General features: G+C 40.0%; 5 protein-coding genes and 1 non-coding gene across 7 annotated transcripts; 2 read left to right on the top strand and 4 right to left on the bottom strand.

Annotated features, from left to right (window-relative positions):
- Nucleotides 1–193: 193 nt before the first annotated feature.
- On the bottom strand, nt 194–307 carry LOC148426380 (U5 spliceosomal RNA). The gene has a single exon (XR_015865259.1). It is a non-coding gene; the product is annotated as a U5 spliceosomal RNA (small nuclear RNA).
- A 1,245-nt stretch (nt 308–1,552) lies between these two features.
- On the bottom strand, nt 1,553–4,723 carry snrnp48 (small nuclear ribonucleoprotein 48 (U11/U12)). The gene is made up of 9 exons (XM_088410925.1): nt 4,461–4,723; nt 3,236–3,349; nt 3,104–3,164; nt 2,932–3,012; nt 2,668–2,850; nt 2,159–2,280; nt 1,961–2,082; nt 1,775–1,888; nt 1,553–1,695 (listed from the first exon to the last, which is right to left on the bottom strand). The coding sequence occupies exons 1-9, from the start codon at nt 4,602–4,604 to the stop codon at nt 1,608–1,610; spliced, it is 1,029 nt and encodes a 342-aa protein (XP_088267051.1). The 5' UTR covers nt 4,605–4,723; the 3' UTR covers nt 1,553–1,607.
- A 247-nt stretch (nt 4,724–4,970) lies between these two features.
- LOC148426378 (sorcin-like) lies at nt 4,971–9,308 on the top strand. The gene is made up of 8 exons (XM_088410557.1): nt 4,971–5,182; nt 6,104–6,157; nt 6,232–6,301; nt 6,598–6,641; nt 6,718–6,865; nt 7,330–7,443; nt 7,532–7,590; nt 7,980–9,308. The coding sequence occupies exons 1-8, from the start codon at nt 5,144–5,146 to the stop codon at nt 8,004–8,006; spliced, it is 555 nt and encodes a 184-aa protein (XP_088266683.1). The 5' UTR covers nt 4,971–5,143; the 3' UTR covers nt 8,007–9,308.
- On the bottom strand, nt 8,023–14,768 carry LOC148426377 (uncharacterized). The gene is made up of 11 exons (XM_088410555.1): nt 14,284–14,768; nt 13,569–13,940; nt 12,149–12,514; nt 11,713–12,066; nt 10,412–10,429; nt 10,170–10,233; nt 10,057–10,100; nt 9,638–9,788; nt 9,359–9,472; nt 9,096–9,163; nt 8,023–8,880 (listed from the first exon to the last, which is right to left on the bottom strand). Exons 1-11 carry the CDS (start codon nt 14,671–14,673, stop codon nt 8,857–8,859), a joined length of 1,965 nt encoding a protein of 654 aa, XP_088266681.1. The 5' UTR covers nt 14,674–14,768; the 3' UTR covers nt 8,023–8,856.
- An 802-nt stretch (nt 14,769–15,570) lies between these two features.
- Nucleotides 15,571–19,208, bottom strand: mettl25b (methyltransferase like 25B). Of its 2 annotated transcripts, none has more exons than XM_088410910.1 (8): nt 18,875–19,208; nt 18,681–18,802; nt 18,316–18,532; nt 18,169–18,231; nt 17,744–17,884; nt 16,862–17,523; nt 15,852–16,036; nt 15,571–15,784 (listed from the first exon to the last, which is right to left on the bottom strand). In XM_088410910.1, the coding sequence occupies exons 1-8, from the start codon at nt 19,004–19,006 to the stop codon at nt 15,699–15,701; spliced, it is 1,608 nt and encodes a 535-aa protein (XP_088267036.1). In that variant the 5' UTR covers nt 19,007–19,208; the 3' UTR covers nt 15,571–15,698. The 2 variants fall into 2 exon arrangements, with proteins under 2 accessions (XP_088267036.1, XP_088267037.1); XM_088410911.1 differs by having other exon boundaries at nt 16,862–17,505.
- A 228-nt stretch (nt 19,209–19,436) lies between these two features.
- isg20l2 (interferon stimulated exonuclease gene 20-like 2) lies at nt 19,437–23,096 on the top strand. Its single transcript, XM_088409303.1, has 4 exons — nt 19,437–19,492; nt 20,032–20,770; nt 21,549–21,749; nt 21,822–23,096. The coding sequence occupies exons 2-4, from the start codon at nt 20,231–20,233 to the stop codon at nt 21,942–21,944; spliced, it is 864 nt and encodes a 287-aa protein (XP_088265429.1). The 5' UTR covers nt 19,437–19,492; nt 20,032–20,230; the 3' UTR covers nt 21,945–23,096.
- The last annotated feature ends 426 nt before the right edge of the window (nt 23,097–23,522 follow it).

The raw sequence follows: 23,522 nt of genomic DNA, 5'->3' as shown, positions 1-23,522 counted from the left end.
TATTGTTATTAAAACTTCACTACAATTGTGTATTGTTTCTACTGCAAGACAACCAAAGTATTATACGCATGTTGTTTTCGATCTGAAGAGTAAATAAACAGCAATTAAAGACGGATGACGATTTTATTTTGTAAAGACGGTGTTAGAAGTGTACCGGCCTGTTGCTTCATGCGTTTAATTTAACCATAGAGAAAGCTCCGCAATCGCAGAGCATCAAAAATTTGTATATTACTCTTGTTGTTCCTCCCCACGGAAATCTTTAGTAAAAGGCGAAAGATTTATACGAAATGAAGGGAAACAAGAGTGGCATGGATTCAAACTGACGAATCAGGTTATTTGAACCAGTACCCGACCATTTTAACAGGCGGTTTCGCCGTTTCGACATTTCTGTGTGACGTCACGTTTGTTTTGCTGACAGGCAAGGTTTTGAACGAAATCCTGCACACACTCAACGCACTATTATTATATTTTTACAACAAATAATTGATAAATGCGTTGTGTAAATTCTTTGAATCAGAGGCAGAGAGTGGTGTGGCTGCATAATACGGGCCACGCATATTTGGCGTGAGGTTTAAGATCTTCATTTTTTTCTCTTTTGGGGGCGAAGCCATGTGCAAATGTTATCTTTCTGAGAATGTTGGAGGTACTCAACAAGTTAAGGCGTGCTCGCGAAAGAGTATCACAATGTTGCTAATAAAAGACGAAATTCGCATAGTTGTTAACATCGTCATAATTTGTTTTGGTCCTGAGAAGCCCCGCATTAGCAGGGCGTTCCAAAAATTGAAACTCTACGAAACCTTTCCCAATTACGGAAAGGCGCAAGATTTAATAACGCGACTTGGAAATGAAACGCAAATGGATTGACAAGTCGAGATAGCTTATTTCTTTGCCTACTCTACCATTTTGACCATTGGTTTTCATAACTCAATGCATTTGCTATAAATTTCCAATAGAAATCCTAGTATACATTTTTTCACACTTCACTAGTTCCAAATGACATTTTAAAAAAACGTATGATTTTCAGGTGTGTGGTTCTAAATTTTCCGTTATGGGCGCAAAGGTTTGTGGGTAAAAGTCGTGCACGGAAGAATCGTCGCCCGCCATTTTACGTTGCCACCTTCAACCTCTTAATTTTCATCTGTAGAATTGGCGTTATCTCATGTGTAATCCTAGAGTTTCGCATGGAATTAAGTGAGCTCCCCGAAAAAAATACTTTGTTTAAATTGCCCATCCAATTATTCAATAGGCTCCACATGACAAGCCTGTATTCTGATTGGATGACAACCAAAATGGCGTCAAAATGTAGTTTTACATCTGACAACTACTATTTATTACTCTTCAACTCTAAAATTAACTGGAGGGGTTTCAACTCGGCAACATTCAAATTACTTAGTCTATTTCTGAGCTACTTCCATGTATTATATATAAATTTAAAGAGAATTAAGTGAGGAATTAGAATGCAGCATATCTATATCAATATCTTAAATTTAAATTTTCTGATACATAAGCCTGTTTTTGCGTGAACACCCCCCCCTCCAGAAAACATGCCATGTTGCTTCAGCACAACTTTATTGACAAGCACAACTTTATTGAGAAACGTTATCTGTTCAGGAACTTTCACTGGGTCCTCTCTTTTTCTTTTTCTTTTTTTTCCTTTTGCTGTGGTGGTGCCTGTCTTCTGGGGAGCGTGAATTTCTGTGCAGATCCAAGCAGTTCAATTTAATAAAAGAACATGTGAAATCCCGGCATGATAATCACAGGAAAACAATTCCACCTTTTCCTTTTTTTCCTGCTTTCTCTGTCTCGACTCCTCTCGCGGCTACGGTGGCGCTTGGTACGCGATGGGCGGGACTCGGAAGACAAGGATCGCCGTTCATCCCGTTGACGCCTGTTATAAATGAAAAGGCTTGAAATGAACATGACAATTATTGCTTTTAGAATCAAGATAAAATTAAGGAACCTATGGGATGTTCCTTCTCTAGCCTCATCCTCCATTTCTTCTTTTTCCTCATAGTCTTCATGCTCTTCCTTCCACTGTTTGGCGAGCTCCTCCGAGTGGACCTGGATAACTTCCCTGATAACCTGTGAGAAGGTTATACCCTCATTAAAAAAAAAAGAAAAAAAAAGGCCTTCCGACGTCACGGCTAGGGACTCATACTTCCGTGTAGGACTTCTTGGTAATGTGGACGTTTTTGGCGCGGTAGGACTGCCGCCGTCTCTTGTAGTCCCGCATCTCCGCCATCAGCTCCAGATGAGTCTTTGGCTCGTTCTGTTCGTCAGCTAACAAAAACGCAGTTGGTTTACAGATATTTGTTATTAGCGACTTCCCTTAAGCAAAATAAATGCATATATACAAAACACAGATTTGTCGATTGTTGTCCATTAAAATATTTAAAAACACATTATGCCACTTGCTGTCGACTGAAAATGACATCAACTTAAGCTAACGACCAATCACAGCTTATCTTATGAATGCCACATGATCAAGAGGTGAGCCGTGATTGGTAGTCACTGAACTTAAAGCCGATCTGATAATCTTGATAGTGATAGGCCGATTTTTGGCATTTCATGCAAGACAGTAATCGTCTGCATTGTCATAATTTGTCGTATGTTACATGAATGTTGAAAGCAGTGGTTCTCAACCTTTTTTCAGTGATGTACCCTTACCCTTCTTCAACTTGGACACCAGATCCACGTAAAGCTCCTCGTTGCCCGAGGCGGCGACGGTCTTCTCTTGATTGACGACGCTGATCACATGGTCATACAGCGCCAGCCGGTCGGCCACCGTGAGGTCGCACACGGCTCGTTTATGGTTCTGTGGCACATCAACGGGCTGGGAGGCGTACTGACCTAATAGACCACAAGAGTTCAATTCATTCTACAGAAAAAAATGATTAGATAAATCGCTCAGCAACGGAACAATGTTGGTACCTTGCCAGAAGACGCCTTCCATCTTCATGAGTGGAGCAGCAGACCTGGCCTGTTGGAGCACCTGGTTCTGAAGGTTTTTGTCTGCAGGAAGGAAATAGTCCACCACTTACTGTACCGCCCAACTCTGCTCATGATGTTACAACGCAAAAATGGAAGGGAAGTCCTCACTCACCCATCGTGAAGGTGCGGACGCAGGTGTTGACGTAAGACGCAGAAGTGTCGCACATCTCAGCCTGAAAGATAGCTTGTGTTACTTTCTCGCACGAACCACAAGTCGAAGGGCGAGACAGTAAAATGGCACCACCTGCTCCTCGGGAGAATAGCCCATCTTTGTCAGGTAACAAGAAGCTTTGTGCCTCTCCATGCTGCGGACAGGGACGCGATGGCCGGGATCATAGGGACACAGATCCATGGGTTCCTGAATTAAAAGAAAATTAATCACATCAAATTTAAAAAAATAATGAATTCTCATTAAGATAGAAATGAATCAAGGTGCTACTCTACTCCGTTGTATCTTTGCAAGCAAATTTAATGTGACCCGATTGAGAAAACAGTTGAGTTGTGAATGGTTGTAAGGTTAGCTTGAGCAACTGTGACAAATTGGTCATTGTTTTAATTTGCAAATGTAAATTGGCATAAATTGAGGCTATTCTTTAAAAATCGTATAACTAATAGTTAGAGAAACACATTTAAAAATATTACTTAACATATACCAATGGAATGAATATATTTCGAGATTTGACCAATTGAATGAAAAATGTACGTTTTGTAGGTCTGTTCAAGAAAGTGTAATTCATCATTTTTGTGAAAGTTCATTTAGTGTGAAGTTATGGGAAAACAGAGGAGTTTGGTTTTCAAAAAAGTAATCACAGAAATAAAATTCAAGATAAAAGTATAATTTCATTCTTCATACACAGACAGACATCTGCAATATCGTTTGTCTTTTTATTGTTTTTTTTTCAATGTCGCTCTGTTTTAAATATTCAAAACTAATATTGTTGAAAATAATAGGAAAAGGGAAATGATTCTGAACACTTATTCTAATTTGTTTAAGTGAAGTCTGTCAATTATATCCTTTCATTGTATGTCGGATAATTTGTACATATTTGTGTTATTGCTTTATGTTTTGTTGTGTTGTTGTTCTATGTTGTATTGACAAGGAAGGTTTATTGTGAATTGTTATAAAGAATGTCGATAAAATATCTCAAGGCCATTCCTTAAGATGAGGGATTTTGCTTCTTGAGTCATATTCCGAAAACACATTCAATCAGAAAATAAAACTTGTGTAATGATTTCTCGGTTTATTTTCGTTTTTCAAGAGGCAATATAAGCATGCTCAACGTACTTTGAGTTAATTCATTATAGTACATTACATAATGAAACAATAAGAGTTTTTGATATGCATATTTTAGTCACGTGCTGCAATCGCTGTGATATTTTATTTTACCATATATTGTGCAGCCCTGTTAGAAGGATTTTATGTATTTATTTTTGTCATCTTAGTAGCTAGATGTTACAGTTATGGTTACCTTATTCGGGTCGGAATCCGGTGACCATCCCAGTGCGTCGTACATGTCTTGTATCTGCTTCTGGCACCGTTCGGTAAATTCCACCAACTCCTGCAGGCGCTCCATTCGCTCCGGCAGGGTTGAGATTTTCAAAGAGTCTGACATTGTAGAGGCGATCGATCCAATTAATGAGAAAACTCACTCAACAACTAAAAAACGTCGCGGTTTGCCGTTAATGCGGTGTCCGCCATTTTGCACGGAATGACTTCAGAGTTTCTTCCTTGTGTGTTACCTAATTAGTCAGCGCGCCCTCTACAGGTAAGAATGCTCAATCACAAGTCATGCGGTCGTTCTTGACCAATTAAAATGCCGCATGGTGAATGTGTTATTGTCTAATAAATTAAATTACGTCTGCATTTCTTGACTTCTTGTCTACCGATTCTTAGTTTTAACCTATTAAACTATGTTGATGGTATTTTATCGAAGTGGATAATTGTTTCACCGACATTTTCTGCTGACACGCCCACGAAGAGGGGGAAAACGCTAGAGTGTGATTGGTGGACTCTTAGCGCTAACTCAACAGGAAAATAGAAAAAGAAGCTTGTGGGAGGAGCAGAGAATAATAACCTTACCATCTATACCTACTCCACTAACAAACTTGGGATCAAAGTTCACATTTAATATCTTTTTCGACGAGGTTGAAAATGGCTTATGCAGGATACGGCGCCGCTCCGGGTGGAATGGTAAGAAGGGCGATGTTTCGAGGAAGTGTGGCCGAGAAAAGTGCTTCGGTGCTTGGCTTTGAGAGAGGGTCGCGGAAGTAGGGGAAATTCCATTGATTAAAAAATGCACCAAGTTAAATGTTTCTGCGTCAAATGTGAGTTTATTTAGCGACTTCATCAATACATTACCACCGCAAAAAGCTAGAAATGTGCACAAAACATGTGTGGCTAGCTGCAAATGTTTTATATATTATTTTTTTTTGCAGTTATGCAATCATGCAAGTTTTACCAGATGCAATTAATGGTTGTTTTGGCTGTAGATTTACTTGCAGAAACGCTACAATTAATCGATGACATTTGAGCCTCGGTTAATTTCGACACGCCCAATGTACTGTACATGTACCGGAAAAAAGGTCACACAAGTTATAGCTTATGTTGAGTGTGCATTTTCCCCCATGTATTTAAACGTATATGAGGAAAAATAATACGCATAAATGATTTTTTTTTTAATGGGAAAAAAAAATAAATTGTTCCCCCCCAGATTATTATTATTTTTTAATTTAACTATCAATGTACTTTAGGCTCTATTTTCACACACATGCACGCACACACACACACATATGTACAGTATATATATATATATATATATATATATATATATATATATATATATATATATATATATATATATATATATATATATATATATATATATATGAGTCAAGGGTATCTATCTATTTTAATTTAGCAAATCCTAAAGTGCACTGTTGACTATTTTTATTTCAAATTTCATTTAGTTTCTATTTTTATTGACCTTTAAAATTCAGCTAATATTTTTTTGTTTTCTGTATTTTACTATAACACTACATATTTTGGAATTGTACTTTACATATGCGCATGTCATGTGAAGTCTCTAAAATTTGTTTTTACTCAAATGTGCAGCAGCAGCAGCAGCAAGATCCTCTCTATGGATACTTTGTGGCTGTTGCCGGGCAAGTGAGTGTAAATTGAAACTAGACACAAGAGGATATTAGTCAATAGCTCATAACTTTTGTTGTTGTTGTTGATAGGACGGGCAGATATCTGCAGATGAGCTACAACGATGCCTCACTCAGTCCGGCATCTCTGGCACTTATCAACGTAAGTAATAACAGGACAATGCTGCATCTTTGTCGATATAGTGGACAAGTGGTTAGCATGAATGCCTCACAGTTCTGAAGTTCTTGGTTTGAGTCTTTGCTCTGGCCTTCATGTGAGGAGTTTGTATGCTCAACCCTCAGACCCCCCCCCCCCCCCCCCCCTCAAAAAAACCCAATAGAATCATGTCAAGTTTCATTTGCTACCCACAACGTTAAATAAGAAAAGCCCATAGGAAAAGATTTGATAGATTATCTTTGAATTTGCTCCCTATTTTTTGTTGTTATTGTTAAACACAGCCTTCAACATGGACACCTGCAGACTGATGATCAACATGCTGGACGTATCCTTGCTGATGTTAAAACACTTTTCATAAGCAAAAAAGAGCTGTGATAGAGTCCTTGATGGGCATCTGTCAGCGAGATATGTCTGGCACCATGGGCTTCGCAGAGTTCAAAGATCTGTGGCAGGCGCTCAACGCCTGGAAGAACATTTTCATGTCCTTTGACCGCGACCGCAGTGGCACGGTGGAGGCTCAGGAGATGCAACAGGCCATCAAATCTCTGGGTATGTTATAAATCGGAAGCAACAGCAGCTGTCATTTGTTAATCATAACCTGATAGGCTCACCCTGTTGTAGGTGGGAGGGCCAGTTCGGAAATAGAAGGAGCGTTCAACGTTCCTAGCAACGTTCTCTACCAAGCTAAATTCGAGAACATCCAGTGTTTGAGCAAGTCTACGACAGATAGAATAGAGGAGGTTTTATTTTAATGTTCTAATTATTTGTTTCCTGACTTAAGAAAACAGCACAATTCCTTCTGATGGTCAAAACTGAAGCTAGCAGAGAGCACTTGGATTTAGCCTCAAATAAAACAGAATTCAAATGTTCACACCCGCATCTGTTAAAATCTGTTTCAGTAAATATACGATAAATCATTTGTTTTGTATAACAATGTTTTCATCTGCCACAAAAATACAATGCATTTTATTTTATCCCTTGTTAATATTTACTGTGTGTGTTTGTATGTGTAGGCTACAATCTGAGTGCTAATGCTATGAATATGATAATGAAGCGCTACAGTATCAACGGAAGAATCCCCTTTGATGATTTTGTGAGCTGCTGCGTCCGACTTCGTGGCTTGACTGGTGAGATCCCCCCGTCCATCCCAAAAATATATTTTTATGATACAAAATCAACCTTTTGACCTGTGTCTGTGTGTGTGCGCATTTTCAGATCATTTCCGTCGCCGGGACACATCGCAAAATGGTAACGCCAACTTTCAATACGACGATGTAAGTGTGCCGTTTTGTTGTTTTACGCTGGGCTGGCTGGCTTTACTCTGTGTTTTAAATGACATTAAAAACACCTGCTGTAAATGTAAACTACTAAAAATGCAATTTTTTTCCCTCCATGTACATTACTACCTTTAAAACCACATTTTTTGCTTACAGTGGATTTTTAAATGACATCACCAATCTCAAGTTAATGTTAAATTTGAATCATAGAAAACATAATTTTTAAAGTAAATAAGGTACATTTGGTGTGCTTTGGGGTAAATATAATATACTCTGTCATCAAGTCAAATTGGAAATAGGCTCTTTGATCCACAGTGCAAATCCAGCAGCCAATATGACTTTTTTTTTTTTTTCCAACATTGACATTTACCTTTTTCTCCATCCAGTTTATCCAGGTGACCATGAGCATGTGAGGAAGGACATATGGCATTTTTTTTTTTTTTATATGTAGACTCATTTTTATTCATATGTATTTTTGTTTAAACATCAGAACCTTCAAAGTCCAACATCACTCATTAATTTTGTCAACAACAAAATGATGCCCAAAAATGATTGGCCCGGACAGCAAAATGTTTTTGATTTTACAGAGGGGATGCTAATGCATCTGCAAATGCTAAATTTCTTTACCATACATTTTGCTGAAAATAGAGAAAAGAAAATACACTTAATCAATCTACTGTGATTTGTTTACACCCCTGGATAACATGTCAACTTCATTACATTCCCAGAATTACGTAACACCAGCAGCTGTCGCGATGCGCACATAATACACTTTTTTACACCACATTTTAGGCACAGACCCATGTCTGGATTAATTAAACTCACGGTATTTCTCCACATGTTCACAATTCGGTAGTTGTGGATTAGCCTATCCAATTTTGGGGGGATAATTTACTGAAAACAATTTCACTTTTTAAAAAAAAAATTGTGCACAGCTAAAAAAAAAGCTGTTGATGTAAAAGTTGCGCTTTGGCACTACCCTGTGGCATTCAAAGGCAATTATAAACCTCGTAAGGAATTTTGATTACCTAACTTGTAATTAATTCCTTTCGAAGATTTGACATGGAATGACACGTTTGACTTAAGAGGTTCCATTTTGCAATTAGTGTATGTTTAACATAGCAATATTTTTCACTCTTCATTAACACCCTAACATATTGTGTACTAGCAATGTAGTTATATGTTTATCATCAATAATTACACTCATTTAGCTATTAAATTGTAATATGAAAAAGGTGCTACAAAAAATGTCCAAGTTGGTTCTCAGACGACAGCAGATTTCATGAACTGTAAGGAGGAAAAGTATTGATATAAAAAATAACAATACAAAGCATTATAATGAAAAGTTGTAAATAAAAAGGGAATATTAGTTGTACTTTGACACAATGGCTCCTTGAGCTAAACAACAGGCTATACACACTACATCAGGTACAGAATTCTACTTTGATCGGTATCACTTTGGTTTGTGTACCTAATGAAGTGTCCGGTGACAGTTAACTCACCTGCTTGAAAGAGAAGCTGGCCAATTGGCAGTCACATGGCAAATTGAGGAGGTGAGTTTGGAAACGACCTGTTGAAATATTAATTCAATAAACACCACTGTGATAAAAGGGTAGTCAAGCTAAGCAAATAGCATATAAATGTTGCTAATCGCTAAATGTCTATGCATGTTTGTGCATCCAAGCATAAAAAGTCAAATAAAATGTTGAAACTGATCTTGTGTGAGTTCACATTTTATTAGTTTTACGTATAATAAAAATGTCACCTTTAAGGATTTGCATCCGTGTCAGCAAAGCAATGAAGTCATCATACTCGAGTTTCCCTTGGCGGTTGTACTCCAACCAAAGCGTCTTTAAGCTGTCCTTATCTAAGTCAAATTCTTCAGGAAAGACAGAAACAGGGTTGTTTAAACGGGTGTCCCTCTGGGATCACCTCTTGAACCCATGTTTTTTTTCAAACTACTTTGTATGTAGTCATTTACCAAAAAATAGTCTAATGGAAAAGGTTTGTAATGTGTTGTACAAATCTAATGAAAAAGCATTACCTCGCACAGTTAAGGCCTCGTTCATGTTCGCTTGAGTGAAAGAAGGTGGTTGCCTTCTCTCGTAGCTGTCCAGGTAATCCCGTCTGGCCGCCGCCACATAGTGGTCTAGCTGGAAGTATTCCACCATGTCCAGGTCTCCAGATTTGTCTACCTGAGAGACTTGCCTCAGGAAACTCAACCTCACACACTAACATGCATACACAACATTTATATATATATATATATATATATATATATATATATATATATATATATATATATATATATATATATATATTATATATATATATATATATATATATATATATATGCAGCACATTTGAGTGAGCATGTTTTGTTAAAATGTGATCAGTAGAAATGGCAACCATGTCAGGCTGTGAGCATCAAAGTGTGTAGATTCAAACAAGCCCTAAGGATACATCTGCGAGTGTCAGCAGCAAACGCGCAGTTCTGATAGTCAGCGCTATTTAAAAAGATAAACACCACCATTAGTGTGAAAAGAAAACAAATAAAGTATAGAATGCGAACTGACATTTTCCACCAATCGAGTGGCCTCCAGCCTGCAGCCTTGCCGCCACGCCCTCAGCATTCAACATCTGTTGATCAGACGCACAAGAATTGAGAAAAATATGCTCAACCTCCTTCATGATCGTTTCACCATAGTGGCGATAACAATGAAAATGTTTACAGTCGATTGGTGTCCCAATACTTTTGTCCAAACTATGTGTGTACCACGTTTTGGCCTGTGAGTGTGTTCGAGGTGTGTTTGTTTACCTCAGACCTGTCATCGCCCTGCAAAAGAAATAAGAACATTATTAATCATAACATAAACGCCATTTGGTGCTGAATTACTTGGGTTATTGTGTAATCAACCCCAGTCAACTCTGCTTATTATAGTGCTGCAATATTCATAAATTAGACCGCACAGTAATACCACAATTCAATAGATGTAAAGAATTACTGTAAAGTGTTTTTGCTTTAATGGACAAGTCATCCCAAAGGTTTTGTTTACCAATTTATTTTTTATGGAAAGTGAAGAGAGACTAAACCTTGAGGTGCAGTTTTAATGTTTCATTGTCACATTTGTGTGTTTTAAGTGTGTATGAATATTACTGCCACCTAGTGGACACATCGCACACACCAGAAGGACCAACACAATGGTCATTGAGTTAAACATCAAATTTTAAAGAGGACCTCAACACTCAAATTTTTTATGGACAAAATGATCTCTGCAATGCCACCAGTTCAAACACGTTATTATGATTCATTTTGCGGGATATGAAGTAGGCAGAAAGATCCACCCATTTTTATCCATCCCATGGGGAGGCCATTTTGCCATTTGCTGTCTTCTAAAAATTACATGACACTTACTTAAAAAAAGGAATCTTTAGGCAGCCATGTTGGTCTCAGTGTCATTACAATCATGCTTTTAAACAAGCATAAACAGAAACAAGAAACTCACTTTTGTGATATTCATAATCTAAACCGTGATTTGTCATGAACTAAACCCTGAGCAACTGCGGTCATTTTCCCTAGACAGCAAGTGGAAAAGTGGCCAACCAGAGAAAAATACAGGTGAATTTTACAGCTTAATTCATCTTCCACAAAGACAATATTAATCATAATATGCAGTGGCATAGAGCGTTTGTGAGATTAAAAACAAAAAGGTTTGATTTCCTGTTCAAGACTTCCTGTTTAATTCAATGAGCATGGTCACTAGGGGGCAATGTTTTATATAAACGTTAGGTTTATAAAATATAAGTTGTTTAAGGGTTTATAACTACAGCAACATGATGATAGGTTTGTTGTCTCACAGGTGCCAAACTCAAGGCCCGGGGGCCAGATCCGGCCCGCCACATCGTTTAATGTGGCCCGTGAAATGATGATTTGACTTCTAAGTTTCTGGCTAAAATCCCAACTTGCAAGTTGTCTTCAACTTTTACAAATTTGGGGTGAAAAAAAAACAAGCATTTTCTAGTTCCCAATCCCTCTTTTGCCGGCCTCTGATTCCAAAACTAGTAAGTGTTTGACAAACACACTTTAACGTACAAAAATATAATAGAAATTATCCATACGGTGACACAGGCGTCCTGTGGGAAGGCATCACAGTGCAGCTCTTGAGGCCAGGAGATGCCATAGCGTCCCAAACGTGCCTCGCAGCTGTCACGGGCCTTTTGGCAGAAACCGCGGCAGGGGCGGCGGATCTGGCCGTTCAAGCACCGCGGGGCGTAGGCGGCGCACAAGAAGGGGCGGATGTCGGTCGAGCAGCTGGTCTGGGCGATGGAATGAAAGAAGGACATTTTGACCGCAGCGTCGCGCTGGCTGGTGTGGCCCAATTGGTTGGGCATCAGGGTCTGGTTGTAGGGCAGGCCTTGGCACATGGGGATGGTGAGGGGCTCGCAAATGCTGCCGCCCTCGTCTATGCCAAACTGAAAAAAGATACACAAGATCATCCTCAAACATGCCTGCATTGTAGACACATTTTTGTTGTGTTAAATTTCAATTTCTTACGTGCTGGCACGACGCAGTGGTGAAAGTGTCGCACTTGAGCGACTCGGGCCAAGCGTAGCCAAATTCACTGAGCAGTGGCCCACAGCTGGACCGGACCAGTTCACATAAGGTCCTGCAGGGCAGGCGGGCTTTTCCCGCTTTGCACTCGGGGGTCAGCACGGAGCAAAGGAAGGTCTTGAGGTGGGGCGAGCACGCCATGTTGACCAGGGTGAAGTAAGTGTTGACCTGAAGGCCCACATCCGCCTGCGTCTTGTGGCCCAAGATGTTGGGCATGACGGTCTCGGTGTAAGGGAGATCTTTGCAAAATGGCTCTGTGATGGTCTCGCATGTTCCTGATGTCGTCGTTTCGGAACGGCTGCCGGGATCCTGCGTGGAGACAATCACGTGTCGTGTTTACATACGTTTCTGCTTTAAATGTGTTACTGTCGTAGTGTTTTGAAGGTGTACTGGATAAATACCAGTGGTGTGCCTTCAAGCCCTTTAAAGCCGACTCGGCAGGACCAAACACTGACAGAAGCACAACCCGCATTTATAACTTACAATGTTGTAATTTATTTCCAAATATCTTTTGTCTTCATTTCACAGTTTTTTTTTTTTTTTTTTGTCCAATCAGTTTTCACCTTCAATGTGTTGCCATGCACATAAAATGTTCCCAATGCCTTCAACATCTCCAGTTTTCAACATCCGATCAGTTGAAAATGATGTGAATCAATCAACACGATTTCTATTCTAATCACGTGATCGGGATCAGGCCAGCTATAGTTCCGCTAGATATAACTTTTAATTGGTTGAGCTCTGTGTTCATCAAAGCTGGATTTCCAAGCAGCATAGTATCATACTTAAAACTTTACTGACAAGGTGGACTTTTCAAAAAACACAGTAGTAGTAGTAATTGTAGTAGTAATTGTAAAGTAGAGTAGTAATTGTAAAAATACTATAATATCCAGGCTAATTAATTTTTTTTTAGCTCCTTCTGGTGTTTCGCTTCAAATATTAGCATTAAGCTAGTAGACATAATTCGATGGCATAAAACATGTCTTGGTTTAGCATTTTGTTTTTTTTAAATATGGAATATTCAATTCTCTGTTTTTTTCTGCTGGCAGTGACAAATAAACAGCTTGTTTGTTGCAATGATAAAGTAAAATGTCGGACCAACCTGTTTGACCAAACCAACATGGTAAAGTTGGCCAAAGTTTGCTAGCTAAATGCTAACATACGCACAGCCCAACAGTCATAGAAAAATTTCCTGTTCATTTGAAATGCCCAATACAGTTTGAACTAATATTTGAAAAAAAAAAAACACAACTCATAAAAGTTGAATTAAGGAGCTGATTAGGCCCAAGTTTACAATTGGATAAATCACTTCATAAGTTCATCAATAAATAGCTATGGCAAACATGTCAAACTTGCTTCTCCTTACCTGCTCACAAGAATATGTCGAAAAATTTTCGCAAGTCAGACGTTCAGGCCAGCTGAACCCAAATCTGTTCATGGTGACCTCACATCCAGCGCGGGCCTGATGGCAGAGAGTTCTGCATGGCGGCCGGGGACTTCCCGCCCTGCACTCGGGAACGAAGACGGAGCACAGGAACGGCTTGAGCTGCGGCGAGCACTGGATCTTGATTAGCGGGAAGAACTGGTGCACCTCCAGGCCCGCATCTTCCTGGGTGGTGTGGCCCAAAGTGTTGGGCATGATGGTCTGGCTGTATGGAAGGTCTTTGCATAGAGGAACCGTGATGGCCTGACATGCTCCGGCTGGATCCGCAGAAGATGGGCCTTGTGGTTGTTGAGCCTGAAAGCACACAAGCGTCATTTGCATCGCTGACCACCTCAAAGTCAATCCAGCAGAAATGTGAAAATGAATAAATAAATGCTCCTGGCACTACCATCACCAATCAATGTGAGATACTCCATCCTCCATGAGAACTTCATACCTAAAAATAAGGCTGCTATCGGCCTGATGTTGACGTTTAGTATCAGTGACAAGTATCAACAACCTCCTAGAGTACTCAATACCTCCAAATCAGGCCTGATACTTATAGCAGGCATTGTCAATGTGTGCCTGTGGCAGATGTAACACGCACATTGAAAGGCCAAAATTGTAACTTAAGTAGATGATGAAGTTGGTGACTAACCTGCACACAATTGGACTCGGGCAAAGCGTCACACTGAAGCTTGCTGGGCCAGGTCAGCCGCTTAACTTTGAGGGCGGCATCACAGTCACTCTTCACCTTGCGACACATAGCCTTGCACGGCTTCACACGGGCATCGTCCTCCGAGCATTCTGGGAAGGCCACGCGGCAAAAGAGCGCGGCCACATTCGGCGAGCAGGCCGTCTCCACGATCTGACTCAGCTGCTGCACAGTGAAACCCTGGACTCCGTTCGGGTACCTGCTGGTCCTGTAGCCCACATCCCGACAGAAGGAGGCGGTCAGCGGTTGGCAGGCGGGGCGATTGTCCCTGGCTCCGAGGGTCCCGCAAGGAGAGGTCAGAAGAACCAATGTCACAAGGAACAAACGCAACATGGTTGTCCCTGAGGGTTAACTTAGGAATACAAATTTGAGCAATATGTTTTTCAGACCCAGAACACTGCTGCTCTGTTGGTGGACTTTAACCTTCTTGCAACATCTGCTGGGCATCGTGTGCGTGTGTTTGTATTGAGGGTCAAAAGGTGAGGGTCTGCGGTTGGTCAATGAAAAGTTAGTTACTTTTTTCTCAAAGAAATAGTTATTTAGTTATTCTTAGCTTTAAAACGTTTTTATTTGGTCCAAAATAACTGGATAAATAAATTATTTCTATGTTTAAGTAATACGACCAAGACAATTTTTCACTTGCTGTCAATTGACGGCTTTGAGAATGACCAATCACAGCTCACCTGTTTTTAAAGGTCTCGCAGTGCCAAGCGTTATTGGAAACAACAACCCCTAAAGTGCAAAGTGCAAAGTGATTTTTAGCATTTTCACTCATCCTTCAAGGCCAGCAGAATATTTTGTGCTATGTCTATGAAAAACAAGGGTGGTATGATATTAAAGATTGATTTCCATTCCTTAATTTGAATCACAAGTATATAATGTATGTGTAGTAGGTCCAGAATGGCTTTCTTCCCCAACGTGAGCAACACTGCTATCCAATGATCACAGTTCATCACTACAGTGCTCAATTGGCTTAATACTAAAATTAGCACTAATTGAGGGTGTCAGCTATCCTTTCATAAAAAAGCATAGTATTTGACGACAATTCTAGTCATGGACACACAACGTAAGTATTTGAAAAGAAAATAATTCTTGTCCATGGAACTGAAAGAGTTAATTGTACTTTTTACTGCTAAAAATTGCTGAATACGTTTATTTCCAAGTATCTAAATGACGTCTGCCTAGCAAAAAGGCCCATATTGGTGTTTTATAATCAACCACATAGACAAGTTGGTTGTGTGTGATTTATTGCAATACATATCAGGTAAAAAAAACAAACATTACTTTGTACTTTAAAAACCTAAGGCTAAAATGACCTTAACTTAAAATCTACATAATGTACAATACTTTGAAGGCTTTTATTCTGGGCGCTTCCGAGCCACCAGCACAAAATTCCTCGGGGAAAACTTTGGGTCGAAAAGCGCAATCAGCTGACCGTGCACCCCTGCAAAGACAGTACAATAAGATCAAACATGATAGTCCAAAAACCTGTTCAAGCGGCTGCAGCTCACCGTTCTCCCGCAGGTAGATGACGCGGTCTAGTAGAACCAGCGTCTCCACCACAGGGGCCAGCAGCAAAGCCAGGCTGAAGAATACCACCACCCGGCGCTGCTGCGCCAGCATGACCTCCGAGCGCCCCTCGTCCAAGGGGAGGGATGGTGGCAGGCCCACACGAGTCAGACCCAAACGGGCATACCTGAGACGCAACGTGAGATTAAAAACAAAAAGCCTTGTCTTCCTTGGGCCACAGCCCTATTTGTTGACTTGAATTTGATTCATTTTGAAGCCTAATATTAGGACTGGATGGAAAAGGCATTTGAATTTTAACGAGAACATTAAATTAAATGTAATTCAAACTAATAGTGTATATTTTGGTCCCATTTAAAAAAAATTGTGAATATTCATTTCAATTCAAGTGAAATTTCATTCAGTTCAATCTAGTATGACATAATGATATTTATTAAAATAATGTTGTTTGAATTAAATTAATATTTTTAGAATAAAGAAAATTAGAATTCACAGTATATGGTATTTGTATTCATAAGAGAATTTTGAAAACAAAATGAAATGTATAACATTGGTATATCAATTTAAATTTTAAACTACATGATGGGCTGAATAGTAGGCTTGGAATTTCTTTGAAAAATCATTTCCAATTAAATGAAAATAGTGTATAACACAGGTGACAAACTCTAGTACTTGAGGGTGCCAGCTATTTTCACACCCTTCTTTACCTAATTTTGGAAAAAAATACTGTAAAAAATTCACCTGAGATTTCATGTCAGAACTCTAAAGCCATATAAACACATCTTTGGAATTGAATGAGTTAAACTGGTAGTGTATACTATTGTCATTTTTTTAAATTCAATTTGTTGATTAAATATACTGACTAGTGCACAGTACGTATAAGCGTAACAATTTAGGCTGTTTGATGAACAGATGAAAATGTGCTCAGCATTTCAACTTGATTGTATAATGCACAAAATGTACAGAACGGACTGCAGCAATATGGCCGACTCACTCATTGAAGGTCAACAAGTGGGCTTTCTTCACCGTCTGTATTCCGGCCCTGCGCAGATCCGGCCGGGCATCTGTGATAAAGACCTCAAGTGCGGCGCGGTAGCAATGGGTCCTCAGCAGCGCGCTCTCCTCGCGCAGCCTCTCAACATAGTCCTCCATGGCGTGACAGGCCGCTTCCCGTGCCTTGTAGGACAGCTGGTGTCCCGGCAGCCCCCGCAAGTGCGCACTCATTGGGTAGCCAAAGTCCCGGACGAGGCTCTCGGAGTCCGACTGTGATGTATCGGGGGGTCCGAGCACGCCGGGAGGTGCGGGATGCTCTTTGGTGGTGAGCTTCATGTAGCAGCATGCCACGGAAGTGATGCCGCGTATGTGAGGACATTTGACAAAATGGCGGAGGAGGGTGGGGCTGAGGTCTCCGCATGCGTGCAGTCCGGTGAGGACCATGTCTTGCCGGACGTCGCCCTCGAAGACGGACGCCTCTGCGGTGTGCTCGGGGCATCGGGGTCTCTTTTTGCTAGGGGTAAACAGACCATCGTGGTCTGTGGCCAACTGCTGGATGAAGTCCTCCCAGGATGCCTTGGGGTCCACCCAACCAGTCACATGGCGAGGACATGCTTCTGATGACGGTGACTCAGAGGAGCACTTCTGAAAGGAGTCCGGGTACTTGATGAGGAGTCAAAATTAGGAGTGCAGATGGAAGAATTTTACAACTGGTTAATTTTGGAGTGTATGATATAATCAGGATTTATTTTATTCATATTTTAAATTGAAATAACAATTAGTTGTAGTACAGTCTAGTCATTTCAAATTTATATTTACATTTTAATTTCAAATAAAATTTGTAGTAATAGTCAGCATGTATTTAATTTTCAATTCAAATTACCTGTTTTTTTCGCCTCTCCTTGTCCAAGGCGCACAAAAGCTGTCCGTCAAATTTAGTTGCCATGGCGACCAGGGCAGGGTCGGCCTCAATGGCCGTCACTGACAAACCGAGCCCGAATGACAGAAAGCGAGTCAGGTGACCCTGTTGTCGGAGAGGCAAAATGAAAGGACATGTTTATTTATGGTTGATATCTGTTGCACGATGTATTTTTTTTAATCTTTAAAAAAAAAAAAATCCAGGTCAATTCTTTGCACAACTTCTTTGCATCAATCACCTTATATTTGCTTGTAAAAAATAAGATTAGCCATGTTTAAAATAACAGATCTGCACAATGAGCTTATTGGCAGATTGCATAGGCAGGTCAATTATTCAATGGGAACGCTGTTCAAATGCAATGTTAAATATTTTTTTTTACATCAACTTACCTGTCCAGAACCAACATCCACGACTTTGTTGCACTCAGTCTGCTCACAAAGTTGTTTAACCAACTGCAATGCAATAAATAAAACAAATAAAACATGTTAAAGCCCATTTGAAATCCTTCTTACAAACAATGAGAGCTCTTGAAGTACCATGCCCAGTTCACGGATCTCATGCTGCTTTTTGGGCTTGACGTGCTTCCGGAAGGCGTGTGCCAGCAATGAGCTCTGGTTCAAGTTCTTCAGAAACTCATCGGGTTTGGCCGGACCGTCTGGACAAGTTCGTGACGGACGGGAACTTCTGGGAAAGGCGAGGGAGTGAGCAGTGGCCCGGAAAGCCAAAAGGGACAGTGGCCACACAGATGAATACCTTAAGAAGACAACACAATAAGGCTCAATATTCTGATCGATTGCTCTTGTTGCTGGTGTTATTTTCTCACATCTTGTGTATTATTCTCCTGGTGGACATTCACAGCCTAACTTTATGTGTCATGAAATACAGTGGGGGCGGGATGTACCTCCTGTGTCTATGTCCATCATCCAACAGAAGCAGCTCTGCTATCTGAGGATATGACAGATGCTGCAGAACAGACTGCCATCTGACAGGCAATTTGTGCCATAAATCTTCAGTGAAGAACTCCTTTAATAAAAACATCAGTCAAGCTAAAAAAAAAAAATTCATATCACATACAACCAGACAAATGTCACTCACAATGATATATGACTCGGACAAGTATCTATACTGTGATAGAAAGGAAGTGATTCTTTTGGCCAGCTCTTTCTCTTCCTCTGCAGAAAACGTCATGGTTAAATTTTGCCACATTCTGTCTTGCTGTAGCTTCATTCAAAATACGAGTTCGAACTTAGCGAAATGCTCACTACACACGAGTCACGCTGGGAACGAAAACATGATTTTAAATATTTTGGACGTGAACACACACGAGTCGTGTTGTAGTCATAAACAACTCTGAAATATAAAATAATTCTACCAGTCACGATGATGATATTCGTGCGGAGATGGTGTGTTTTTAGTAGCTAGCTGCCAAGCTAACTGAACACTGGTGCTTTCAATGAACTCTAGTAAATTCAAAACTCTAGCGTTTAAATACACGATAAAAGTGAGGCTCTTTATAGAATACATATAAATATGGTTTATATATATGTACATATTATTTTAATTGGTTTAACAGAGACACTTTCAGTATATCGAATTTAATGTACGTTACATCAAAATTTGATATATTTTTTTCAATTTTAACTGAAGGCAACACGATCCGGAAGTGGATGGTTGTCGTTTGTCCAAGAGACGGGGTTCAACAATATGCTCGAGGTTTGTTTTTGTCTTCTTTTCATAATAGTTAGAAACACGGTCGAAGTTAAATTCAATTTATGTCCGAAACATGTGAAGTTGTTTTCAGATGTTATATCCGTGTCGTATTCGACCTCTGATATTCCGAAAAAGATGATAGCAGTACTTCCCGTTAGCAACAGTTAGCTAGCATTGCCATGCTGCCAATTGACGTTAAAACGACGTTAAAAATAAGTGATAGTCTGCTTAGAACTAGTTTTAAGGGACAATTATGCGACGATTTTTCAACCTTTATTAGGAGAATATTAGGATACGTTGAAGAGACGGAAATAACAATCATCGAGGCGTATCATGCCTTTTCTCCACATTGTACACCCGTTGGGAAGTGCTAAAAAATGAAAGACATGTTTACAGGGATAAGACTTCTTGCAATGATGACCCGTGAATTCTATCCATTTGAAGAACATTTTAAAAATCAAATCGTAGCTCCCTGGAATGGAGAAGCCACAAGAGATGCCAGAAAAGCAATACGTTGAAGTGCCTCTATTCTTTCCTAACAGCTCCATGGTCACAAGATGGCGCCAAAACACCTCTTTCGTATAACTGAAGCTCATCAGTTCACTTTAACATAATTCCTTGGGTCAGTAGGTGCATGGGATTTTGAAGGCATTTCATAGCACTCATTTTCACTTAATTTGTCACAGCTGGGATCCTGGATTTCAACCAGAGGGAAACTGAGCTGACCAATTAGCCGCCAGGATGTCAGACATCATAATCAACATAACAAATGGAATGCCTGTTAAGAAGAGGAAAAAACGCAAGGCTTTTCAACTCCAGAGCTACAAATGGAAACAGAAGAGGCTCACAGAGACCTACGAGCAAAGTGTCATGTCCGTGCAGAGTCCACCCTCTCTTGCTGCCTCGCCAAACCAGGTCTTACCTCATGCAGAGAGCTCCAACACACCTTCCTCTTCCTCACATCAGCAGCCTTCTTCGAGCCTGAATAATACAGAGACCAAAACTTCAAAACAAAACTCTAAACTAATCCCGGTCACCAAGTGCCAGCCATCAAGCTTGCCCAGCAAATATCTTGCTATAGACTGCGAGATGGTGGGCACGGGTCCCAAGGGGAGCGTCAGCGATCTGGGACGCTGCAGCATCGTGTCTTATGAGGGCGACGTAGTGTATGACAAGTTTATTAACCCCTCATCCCCCGTCACAAATTTCCGGACGCGCTGGAGTGGCATCCGCCCTCGGGACCTCAGGAGAGCCACGCCCTTCTGCCAGGCCAGGAAAGAGGTGAGGAAAACACCATTGACCATGCGTAAAATTACATCAATTTAAAGTCATAAGAGGTCCCAATTCTATTGTCTTTGTGCCATGTTTTATATTTGTGTGGGTGTCCCAATACCAATATTTTTGTTACAATCACTTTTACACCACTATTTACTTCTGTAGCTGTAAGAATACCTTTTCCGAACGTCACTTTTCACTTCTTTCTAACACTGAGTTCACGTTGCAGCCTGATGTAACTTTTGGCCCCATCTGACCTTTATCCGATCCTTTGATGGCAGTGTGAACGACATGTATTTTTTTTTCAAATGTGACTCATGTGTATCATGTCTTTTGGCGTGCGATTTTAGTCTGAACGGCCATATCGCATGGAACAAACAAGTGAACAAACGTCTCTATTCTGAGCTCAAAAAGGCAGAAGCAGCTTTGAAAAAAAGAAAAACAATAGTGGATCACCCAAAGAAGTTCAAAAGTATTCTGAGGGAGAGAAAACAATGTTTTCTGTATGCGTGTGTGTAAGTGCGTGTCATCAAATAAATAATAGCCAAAATAATTGCATTTTACCGCTGAAAACGGCTAAATAAGGGGACAAGACTTTTGACAACACCAAGTTTTAATCTGGGTTGTTTAAAAGCATAAACAATGACTTAACTCAATGTTTTTCTTTTCAAATTGATATGAGTTGCAGACCTCAAAGCCCTACTGGGTTTACATTCAATTAGCGGTTTTCGTAGCTGTACATTTAGAAATATTTTAACGTTAAACACGTTCCTCTATCCACCAGATCCTGAAGCTCCTGGCAGGCAAGATAGTGATCGGCCACGCCATTCACAATGACTTCCGGGCTCTGCAGTACACGCACCCGGCCAACTTGACCCGGGACACATCGCGCATCCCGCTGCTCAACCAACGGGCTGGCTTTGAGAAGAAAAGCTGCGCTTCACTCAAGAGGCTCACCAAGGCCATCTTCAATCAAGACATCCAGGTGGGAATCTCACTTAATCGATAAGCAATTCTGAAAACGTTTGGTCACAGCGAGCGATCCTTGTGTCCTTAGACGGGAAGACACGGCCACTCGTCTGTGGAAGACGCCCGGGCCACAATGGAACTTTACAAGCTGGTGGAGGACGAGTGGGAGAAGGAGTTGGCGTCGCATAAGTCAGTCGAGAAGCAGAAGTAGCATTTGATTGGCTGATTCTAGGAGCTCCACCCACTCACTCCCTGCTTTTACCGCTGATGCCAGTTTGACTGAAGCTAATCAGTAAGTATAACATGGACTCACAAGGAAGGCAGTCATCCTTCGCCTGTTTATTTAAAAAAAAAAACAGCTAATAAGGATAAATGTGTGGCTGAGCATCTATCGATGCATCGTTTCCATCACACTGAATCTGTTCTACGAATTCATGTTTGAATACTTTTTACATTTTTAAATTGCTATCGTTTCCATACTCTAACAGATGTTTGTCATGTAAAAAAAAATCCACTGTAATAAATATTTTAAAAATAATGTGAACCATTATTATAGCTTACAATAGTTTACAATAGAATAGATAAGTAAGTGGTAATAGTAACATGAAGTTAATCAAGTGGCCAAATATTCTAAGAAATATATAATGAGCACTTCAAATGCTTCTATAATACACCATAAGAACCAAACTAAGAAAAAAAAAAAATCTTCCAGCCGGATAAATCGGAAGATAATGGATGGATAAACATTCTTCCATATGTGCTAGTTAAGTCAAGTTTTTGGGGCAAATGTCAGCTATCTATCGAAACACGATGCTCATTTTGTTACGTTGATTTCTTGAAATGTTTGCATGCCCTAAAGAATTGTTAACATTTTTAACTTAAGCTTGTCAGCTAGTGAAAGAAAGGGGTTCCCTGAGTAGAAGATAAAATGTAAATGAGAACTTTGAAAAATAATGACATTATACAAGCTTACTCTAATTTGAAGGTCCAGATTTTTAATAGGCAATATAATAGAAATGGTCCTCAAAAGTGCAATTTTTTTCACCCCCCCCAAAAAGCTTCAACTGCTCCAGAATGTTTCATCTGGTTGTCACATTTTTGAATTATACTCAGGTTGAAGTAGCCTTTTCAAACACTTTGCATTTTGACAAATTTTCATTAAAAATGACTCGTTACATTGCTAATAATATGAAATAAACCCAAATGTTCCCTTAGAACATCATGTTAATTGAAATAATGAACTCCATGGCAATGTTTGTTGTAACTTGAACATTTTTACCTATTGTACAAGTATTAAAAAATTTAAGAACTGTATCATACTGTATAACTAAATACAGTGAAAATAAAGTACAATTGCTCAGTCGTTCGTGATGGCAGTCAATTATTATGGCATACCTTAGATTGAACAATCTTCCTTGCACAGGCATCACACAAATTTGTAGTCCATGTTATGCATATCACCACATACTGTATTTTCAAAATTCCAACTCTTGAAGTGCTATTGCTCTGGATGTCATGTTATGCTCGAAAAGGCTAAAAAAATGTCCCCCCTCATTAGGAAAGTGAAGCAGATTAAGCGCTTGCCTGCTGCATTTGCTGGAATACTTGATTTAAATACAATATGGATTCCTGCTGGGTGAACTTATTGAGAGGCAGAATTATTGCCTCATGCAGTGCAAAGCCAAGCATTAGCAGCTAATTCGCTTTTTATTAGTATCACACAGGAATTTGTTCATGTTGAGCATTGTTAGCTGTGTAGCTTGATCACAGCGGGGACCCTACATTTGTT

The sequence above is a fragment of the Hippichthys cyanospilos genome, chromosome 3 (genome assembly GCF_059441005.1).
Source record: "Hippichthys cyanospilos isolate Australia breed blue-spotted pipefish chromosome 3, RoL_Hcya_1.0, whole genome shotgun sequence".
NCBI lineage: Eukaryota > Metazoa > Chordata > Actinopteri > Syngnathiformes > Syngnathidae > Hippichthys > Hippichthys cyanospilos.
This window is presented reverse-complemented; position numbering and strand designations above follow the sequence as displayed.